This window comes from Halyomorpha halys, unplaced genomic scaffold (genome assembly GCF_000696795.3).
Source record: "Halyomorpha halys isolate HHAL.00 unplaced genomic scaffold, Hhal_1.1 Scaffold1287.1, whole genome shotgun sequence".
Taxonomy (NCBI): Eukaryota; Metazoa; Arthropoda; class Insecta; order Hemiptera; family Pentatomidae; genus Halyomorpha; species Halyomorpha halys.
In genome coordinates this window covers 1-9,598 of record NW_027112028.1, presented here as the reverse complement: position 1 = coordinate 9,598, position 9,598 = coordinate 1, and the positions used below count along the sequence as shown (strand labels likewise).

At 33.1% G+C, this 9,598-nt stretch overlaps 1 protein-coding gene across 1 annotated transcript; it reads left to right on the top strand.

The window, feature by feature from the left end:
* Positions 1 to 655: 655 nt before the first annotated feature.
* LOC106689150 (GPI ethanolamine phosphate transferase 1) lies at positions 656 to 3,491 on the top strand. Its single transcript, XM_014433973.2, has one exon. The coding sequence runs from the start codon at positions 717 to 719 to the stop codon at positions 3,411 to 3,413; it is 2,697 nt and encodes an 898-aa protein (XP_014289459.1). The 5' UTR covers positions 656 to 716; the 3' UTR covers positions 3,414 to 3,491.
* The last annotated feature ends 6,107 nt before the right edge of the window (positions 3,492 to 9,598 follow it).

The window sequence follows — 9,598 nt, the reverse complement described above, 5'->3', positions numbered from 1 at the left end:
ACTCACCGACTTATTGGGCAACATACAGACCAAATACATCAAAATTGATACCAACTATGATAATTCCCTATAGCACATTGCTAACGGACAAGCCTTGCAAAACAACAAAAAATCGTCCCTCATACATAGAATAATAGATTCGAAAACTGGAAATTCCTAAACACCACTTTCGCTGTTTCGAAAATGAACTTGACTGTTTTACGAAGAATATACAAGAAGCATCTAGGTCCTCATCGGTAACTAAACCTACCAAATATTAAAATTTACCAATTTATCCCCAATATATAAGAAGAAACTTGGAAACTGAAGAACGATGGATGAAAATAATTTGGCTGTGAAGACTAGCTAAACATTGGAGTCCTAATTGCTGAGAATGACTGGACCTGATACCTTTAACAATGTTTCTTTTATAGTCAATGTAATTTCATGTTAGTCCAGTTTATTTCTGATTATAGTCTGTTTTTTCATATAGTGTTGTTCCGTCTATTCCACAGTTTGAATTAGGTTTAGATTGAAGCAGACTCAGTGATTTTGTTCAGCTTTCTTTTAAGATTATTGTTAGTAATTTCCTTTTTATTAATCACACTACTAGGTCCACTAATTTTTATTTATTTTAACAGATAATTTATTTTTATCATATGATTTATTTGTTCTTTCCGAAATCAAATTTATTAATTATGGACGTTAGTTTGATGATGAGTTAAATTTACAGTCAAATGGGTTTTAGCAGAGAATCTTTAAATCAATGGTTGCTGGGAGTCATCGTCCATTTTATTTTATTTCAGGTCGCCGGTGAGTTGAAAGAAAAGAGTGCCATTATTATTGACAAAGATGTTAAACCCAATGTGCTAGACGAGAAAAGACCATGCAATAGATTGGTGTTCATTGTGGTCGAAGGCTTGAGGTGGGATGTATTCAACGAAAAAGAAAATATATCCAGTTTCTCCACAGAAGTAAGGAAAAGAGGTAAAGTCGGCCCAATATATGTTAATGTACCCAGCAACCACTATCAGGGTCTCTTGAGAATGATTACAGGGGTGCCTGGAGACGAAGGGACCAACGAAACGCTAAATGTCTTCCAGTCTGCCAGAACTGTTTACATTGGGCCTTCCTCGCTTAGAGATATGTTAAATAACATAAACGAATCTTATAGTTACCCAGAGGCATGGGAGAATCTTACTATAAGTCCGAATCAAACAAAAGGTGATGAGTGGGTATTCAATACATGGCATCAACTTTTGAATGAACCAACGTTCAGCAGCCGAGACACAAACTTATTCTTCTTTTACCTGAACGGATTCGAAATGGCTTCTCAATTGGATGGTCCGACATCATATCGTGCTTTGAAAGAACTTAAGTACATTTTGGACAGCTTGGAACAGCTTTTTTGGAAGACAGAAATGTTCTTCGCAGATTCTAAGACATCATACATCGTCACATCCGATTATGGTTATATCGAAGGCAAAGAAGATGCAGAAAATTTTCTCAATGACAGTATGGTTCCGCTAATAACATGGGGTGCAGGATTAGCCAATGCCCACCAAATCATGACCGAGGATTCTCGACTCATTAGAAAGGGTTATGTGAGACAAGTGGATCTTGCTCCGTTCATATCATATTTAATAGGTATAGAAATACCTTTCAATAATTTTGGCGATGCTCCCATAATTCGACTGTACAAAAACAGAGATAGAGCTAGATTGCTATTGTCTAACGCCAAGCAATTGACAGAATTATTTCTAAGCTTCGAGAAAGCTTATGGTTTCGGGCTATCGAGTTTATGGTCTCCTTTGAATAAATATTACATAAATTCTTACTTATCGGAAATTGCAAAAGCGTTTTCAAATGAGGATTATTATTTGTCCGTTACAAGATCTCAAGAACTTATCGATCTAGCGCTAAGTGGAATTAGTTACTACAGAAATTATGAAAGTAATATTTTGTGGATTTGTGCATTGATAAGCTTAATTGGTTGGACAGCAGTGACATTAGGATGGGTAGCAGAGAAGGTTAAGGTAACACCAATAATCCAACGTGAAATGGTTCCAGAAGAGCAAGAAAGCATGCAGTCAAACATAAAAAGCTTAACTATTTTCCAACGGTTTTTAACTCCTCTTTTTGTGGTTCATACTATTTGCTTCATTATATTTTGTATGACAATAGGTGTCCTACTTTTCATATCCGCACCCCTAACAATCTCCTTGGCAGCCACTTTAGCAATTACTATATCATGGCTGGCGGCAAAATGCAGCTTGGATTGGATGAGACTATACAAGTCATTGGCTCATAACGACGTAAAGATAAAAAAAGAGAAGCCCTTAATGTATTTGATATACTTCATGGTGTTCACGTGCTTCTTGTCTTATCCTATTGTGATCCAAATCATGCTGTCGTTCGCGATCATGTTCAGCGCCCTGTCGGACCTCCGCAACAGCCCGGGACAACACCTTGCCTATTGGATGCTGTCCTCACTCTCCTACTTGACACTTCTTCACTATGCTTTCCACTCTCCTTACCTTCCGGTTCTTATCATTGCTGCAATGGTATGGATTGTAGCTGGAGCAGTATTTTTGAATTGCTTAAAAGTTCGTTTCATGGATTGGCCGATATTTTTAGCTGCTTTTTTATCCATTGCCTTAATTTCCATTCATTCCCAATATGGACCTCCTACAACAGGGCAAAATTTGATACTAAGATGGACTCCTATGCTTCTCATATTTTTTGTACCTTTAATAGGATCATCATCTTTACCTGTTCGGTTGTTCCAGTCATGTCTGTGCCTCGCGGTCTGTGTGTTCTTGCTGTCACTGAGCTTTGAACCGATTTCATTTATTGTAATTATTAGCCACATTTTTTCCTGGGCACTTCTTGAAGGTTATTCAAATATATCTGAGTTAGCCTCTTCAACGCTGCATTTTTCAGTTGTATCAACTTCAATTACTTGGGCAAATGTAAGAATCACATATTATTTCTTATCCTACATTCTTACCTCTTTCTTGGTGATAGGAAACTCTAGTGATATTCACAATTGGCCAAAGGAGTGGCCAGCATATTTTGAACCTATCTCAAGTATGAACGTTTTTATAATCGTTTGCTTTAAATCGCTACCTGTTATTTTGATAGAAAATGTTTTTTTAGCTATACTTGAAAAAAAAAGTTCGATTGGGTATCTATCAGTGATATTGCAGCTTTCATCCCAAGCATCTCTGATTAATTTTGCTCTGATCCCTTCAAGTTCCATAACTTTATACAATCAATTAATGTTCCTCTTTTCTTTGTTCATGAGGCCCTTAGCTTACTTACTCTTGACACCGTCTGTATTATCGGTGCTGCTAGGTCCCATCGCACCTCGAACCACAACTGGCAGAAGCCCAGAGATTATACAGCCGGTAACAATAGAGACATCGCTTTGATCATTTTGGAACAACGTGCCTGTAATTCTTTCACAATATGATATATATATATACTATAAATAAACATCTGCTTCAACACTTAATTTATTACAAGTACGTTTTAACATATTCTAAGAATGGTTTTAATGCTAATTGGCATAGAAGTTATAATTGATCCCATCTAGCATATTACCTGAACGGTTTGACACTTTTAGTATTACTTTTTTCAATTTATTTTTTTTTGTTTCTGATCCCTAATGCTCAGTTGAAATTAGAATGATTGAAATGAGATCGTAAAATGTTCGTTCTGATTATATGTTCTCAAATTGGCATAGGCTATTTTAATAACACTCATAGTGTTGGAGGGAAGGTGAAGGTATCGTTAACATAGTTATAAAACCCTTATATTAAATAAACATTTTTTATTGTTTAAGTTCTTATAGTTTGTTTTTTATCTATCACAAAGTTGGATACAGTGTTTTATTTTTCACTTCAACATTCTTATCATGTTCTTATGGCACAAATATGAATCTGATGCATATTTTTTTATCTTCCGTATCACTTTTAAATCATAGACCTTCTTAAATACAGATGTTTAAAAATAATGGGTTACATATCCTCTGATAGTTGTAATAGACTTAATTATTCATAACTTTTCGTTCATTAGTTGAAGTTTTAGATTTCCACTGTCCGTGTTTTAAACCAATTTTTTTTTAAACCATTTTTAATAAAGTTATCGTACAAAAGTAAGAACTGAGAGAGCGATTCCTAACAGCTCCCTAAAATTCGGAATCCAACGATACCACAGTGATGAAGGTGTTATTCTGTCTAGAATCGTCGAAGAAGCGGGTGGGTAGAAATATGACAGAATATTTACCAGCCAGCGAAACATCAACAGGAAGCAATAAAATATCCCAAATTGATAGAATCTGTTCTACAACAATGTAGAGAACCCAATTACTTGGTTTTTTTTTTGGTTTTTTTGATTTATTTATTTTTTTTTTTATTAGTGGCATAAAACATCGCTGGTTATCAACACCATTAATTTCTTATTCGTCTGTTCACCTACTTGGTTCTCTTAATAATAGATTAAAAAAATTGAAGAATGAAGCCCGTACAGGAATTAATATCACATATCTTCTTATTCATTAATAAACGACAATAAGTTTGTTAGAATCTATGATTTTATATTCAAACATACCTTTATATAAATTTAAGACAAATTCGTAAAATCTTTTAAAAACATACAGACAATTACTCAAGAAGAATGTACTTTATGGAAAAATTATTTACTAGTTTGTTTCAAAAATGCCGTTGATAATTTCTTTGGTGTATACCTTCTCTCTTTATCTATTCATTATTAATACATCAAATTTCTCTCTAATATCTCGACAAATTTTGGAAAAGAACAATAGTGAGATTGTATCCTGCGTTATTAAGTTGTTTTTTTAATCAAATTTAACATTTGAGAATAAAATTTCCCTTTAAGCGAGCGTTTCACCTCCACAAATGTTGAAAACAGGTATGAGGCTAAATTTTTTTTTTCTATAAAATTGGACAATCATTATGAAAATTATTTCTTTAAAGATCGTAAGTACTTAAAGGTATGTATGCCAATCAATGTTCCATGTTTTTACGCCTTTCAACGTTTTTATTACACGATTTTTCAAATTTTTACTGCACAAAAAGCTCCGCTCTGCTGATGACTATTTCTTGAGAGTTCCGAAAGGTCAAAAGCATTATTGGATTGTAATGGCTTCAGAACGATCGAGTTAGATAACCAAGAAGTCATCCAGGGCAAAGAAGATGAAGACGATATTTGCTTCGCTGCTTAAGCAAAACGTGCTTAGAGTAGAGTGGTATCAACGATCTAGCATGTTGAGGAAGGATTATATAATTCTAATCGGAATTGATGGATTATACTCGTAATAGTAACAAAGTTCTAAATCTGAAATTTTACAAAAATAGGACAATATCTGATTGGAGAAAACCACAAAGTGATGATAGAAGTATGTGATATCCCGATTCGTAATGTTATAGTGGATAGTCGTTCCGTATGGTACCATCTTCATAGATCTATTAATTTATTCCAGCTTAAGTATAAATTTATTCAATTCTATGGTAACAATTTTATTACTTTAGTTTGGATTAAAAAAAAAAAAATCAATTTTCAATCTAAGTCATGATTTTACTATTCCATGATCACTTGGTAATAAATATTCATAATAAATTCGATTTGAAGGTATAAATTCATGACGATTAGCATTGAAAATCAATCAAAAGTTCAAAATTATGGGAGAAGGATTTGATCTAGTTAAACTGTAGGCTTGAAAGACGCTATTTGGCTAATCACAAAAGCTTTTTGAAAAAATACAATAAAATAAAATAAAAACTATTTTGCACTAGATATAAGCGGAAAGTTTTGTTTTTATAGATGATTGAGAAAATAATGCTAACAAAGAATTAAAAGTCAACTGGTCTATAAGCGAAGCACGTTGAAAGTTCAAGACAAGAAAACTATTCACTATAATTAAAAAAATATTTATTAATACGTTTACGAGTCAATTCTGAATGTTTTTATTCAAAATAAAATAAAGTTGTTTTGGGTACAGTATTTCTCCTTCTTTTCTAACTCTTATCCCCAACCAAGCTCAGACTGCGCACATCCGAAATTTTATAAACACTATAAAATTTATACAGGAAAACTCTCCCTACATTTTTAACAGTATTACCAATTTTATTTTAGGAACTGGAATACGTAGGTCATAAGAAAGGTAACGCCTAGACATGTATTTTAGGTGGTGGGAAACCTGTGCTTGAGTCAGAATACAGGATTTAGTATTATTAGGTGGTATAAAGAAACAATTTTTATGAAAGTAAAAAAGAATTTGGTCTTGAAATAAATACGGATGAAAAACAATAATGGTTATAATTAAGAGTAACGATGAAGATTGACACAGATTATATGAAATATGTTTGAAGTTAAAATATACAAAACTTGAATACCTCCTCTTGTTTACAAATGTAAAACGTGATAGCACTCATTTGGGAATGATAATCACCTTAAAGTGTAAGAAAATAGGGAAAGTGTTGCAAAGAATAATAAGATCTAAGAATGATTTACGCGAAGAATTAAACAACACTGAATTGCATGATCTGCATAGGATAAATATATTTGAGGTGTTATTATTACGATAAATGAAAGCACCAAAGAGGTTTATTTTACATTCTAACCAATTACTCAGCTTTCACTTCGACAACAGAGGCGATCCACTGTCTATGTTTTCTTGAAGCAATCTGTTCAGAGTACAATTGAAAACTGGCTTTCGTGGATTCAGCAATTGGAAACATCGGTAGCCCTAGTAGATTACGGAATATTCTATTGATATAACTTAGGTCAAAGAGATATATCATTCAATGATATATTGTCACGTTTGCGAGGAATTAATACAACATTCGCTCTTCCGGGACTGTATGCAGATACACCTTAAAGGTCGGTTGCTGATGTTGAAACGGCTTTGACCCGCCGAGTCGTGTAGACGCACACTCTGGAGGGGTAGTGGATTCACATTCATTTAAAATACAAAACAGCCCGGTGCTCAATCTACACTCTCACTTCCTTCTTATATATTTGTACGAGCTATTAGGTGGCACTTCTGTAACATAGGCGGTATACAACTTGATCCTGGGGCAGAACCGATTGAGATAACACTTCAAAGGAAACATGCCGTTCCTAAGGACGATAATGTCGATTTTTATAACGAACTTTGACATATTGCATCCAAGAGGACGTTAAACTTACCATCAATTACAATATATGATACAGATACTGACTTTGGTATTTGATAAAGACTTATTCCGAATTCAGTTTCACCATTATTCCAGTTTGGTTAGAAAGCATGAACTCTGGTGCCTGCTGTATTTCTCCGGATAATTTCCAAGTATAATGAGATATCAATAGACAAGATAAGAATTGATAATATCAAGATATCTCAATGATTCATATCTACGCGATATGCTTTGTTCTACTATGTTTCATTGTTTCCGTTTGGAACTCTGATCTGTTTTCAATTTTTATCTACTTTTGGGAAAAGTATTATGATCTCCTACTCTCTTGTTCATATAGGTTTTCAATTTTAGGCTTGGTGTTCAATGTTTTATGACTTTTCAGTTTTATGGGAAGCCTGGAATGACTCAAAGAGCTTTAAATAAGTGTATCCAAATCTAGAATGATGTAATTTTTTTTTATAGATTCTGATAGTACATTTTATCGGACGCGTCCTGAATGCTTAAATCTTCAAACAAACGGTAGCAATTTTTTGGGTTTCCTTCGATTTTATTGAAAATGGTACACAAAATAAAATAAATTAGCAAACAGATAGCGAACAGAAAAATTGCATTTTAATTCTATTTCTCCTAAGAATTCGTCATTTTGAGTTTCCTCTACCATTCGTGGACTCTAAAATGGATCTTATACCTCAATAAATGAATTCCTCATTTATTATCACGAAATTAAATTAAGTTTCAGAAATTAAATTATGAAATGATTTTGGTTATAAGGTTGATTTTTCGATCAGGACGCAAATCGGAAAGAAAAAAAATCGTTAATCGATTTGTCCTCGTTAGATTAAAAAAGTGTCCAAAATGAATTCGAAAATTCTGATTTACTATTAAAATCTGAAAAAAATTAATGATTATAAAATTCCATTAGAGTTAAGTAAGCTGGAGAAGGTTAGAAAATTAATAATACTCTCATCAGATTTGAACCACATTTTACTGTTATATCCTGCCAAAAATCAAATAAAAATTGTAGATGTTAAGGGAGGGGGCAAATATCTACTGTGGGACGACCTGTGTAATATTTATTTAAATATTAAGCAAATACATAATATTTTTATCTGTAGTCCTTGTTTTCTATCAGAGATAGTACTTATTTATTTAACTGTTTCTGGTGAGGTCTTCTTGAACTTCCTGGATATTTTTTATTATTTCATTAAAAAAAAATTAAATATTTATTGTAAATCTTTATGAGCTTAATTACGGTTTTGATATAATTGTTTTCATTAGTTGTACCACACCTATTTCTTATTATTTTAGATTTTCTTATTTGTATACAGCAAATTTGTTACTTTTCATCAAATTATTATGTCAATTTGTAAATACTATTATTATGAATTTTATATTCTTTCTGAATTTTTGGAGAATCCTTTAAAAACCTACTAACAGGAATTGCAAAAAATCACACTCCATTGTCTCTTACAATAATGGCAGATGTTGATTTCTTGCCACTGACGCATTCTAGGAAACCAAAATTGCAAATAGAGCAGTTGAAACGTACTTTTAATCAACCCGTTGGAAATCCTCTGGCTTCTCTTTCTACTCCGGTTTCAGTAAAAGAATCCTATTAATGAAGTTAGAGGGAGTGGAAAGAGATAGAAAGAACTTTATTTCCAAGTTCGAAGGAACAATCATCATGAATCTTAGCGTCCATCCGAAGTTTGCTGATAAAACATTGACCTAAAAAAGTGTCTTGTATTGTTTTCACATCACTTGTAATAAAGTGTTAGTGACGTCCATTGCATGGTGTTAGTACTCCAAAAAAATGTTGTAGGTTACACAACGTTACTTTTACCGACACCTGGTGAAGATGAGCAGGAGTGTTTCCTAAAGGTGATGTTAGGTAACGAAGTGCTTATACTTGGGCCGATGTGGGCGCCCCTCACTGACTTATAAAATGTTTTGAATATTAAGTATCTACATAATACAACTAGTAACTGCTTATTTCTAATATCGACAATTGTATAATATTTAATATTTCCTATTTACATTTTGATTAAGTCTTCGGGAAAGAGCTATGTTTTACGATAGTCATAAAAAGATTATCAATCAATAGTTGAAAAAGATATAAACAATATGAAATCAATTCAAACATTTTATTGTTTAAAGAGAGTACGATTGAAAAAAACTTGGAGTGAAAAAACGAATCCCAGTTAACAAGCAATATGATTACGTGTATGCACTTTCATTTGTATAGAATCCTCACACAAGACTGAAAAGACAGGAAACTGCACGCAGATTCCGACTATTACAGCACTTACTAGACAAACGATCTAAACTTCCAACTCATTATAAAAGAATGATCTACATGACAATAATAAGGCCCATCTGGACATACGGAGTTGAGCTTTGGGGCTCCACTAAACCTT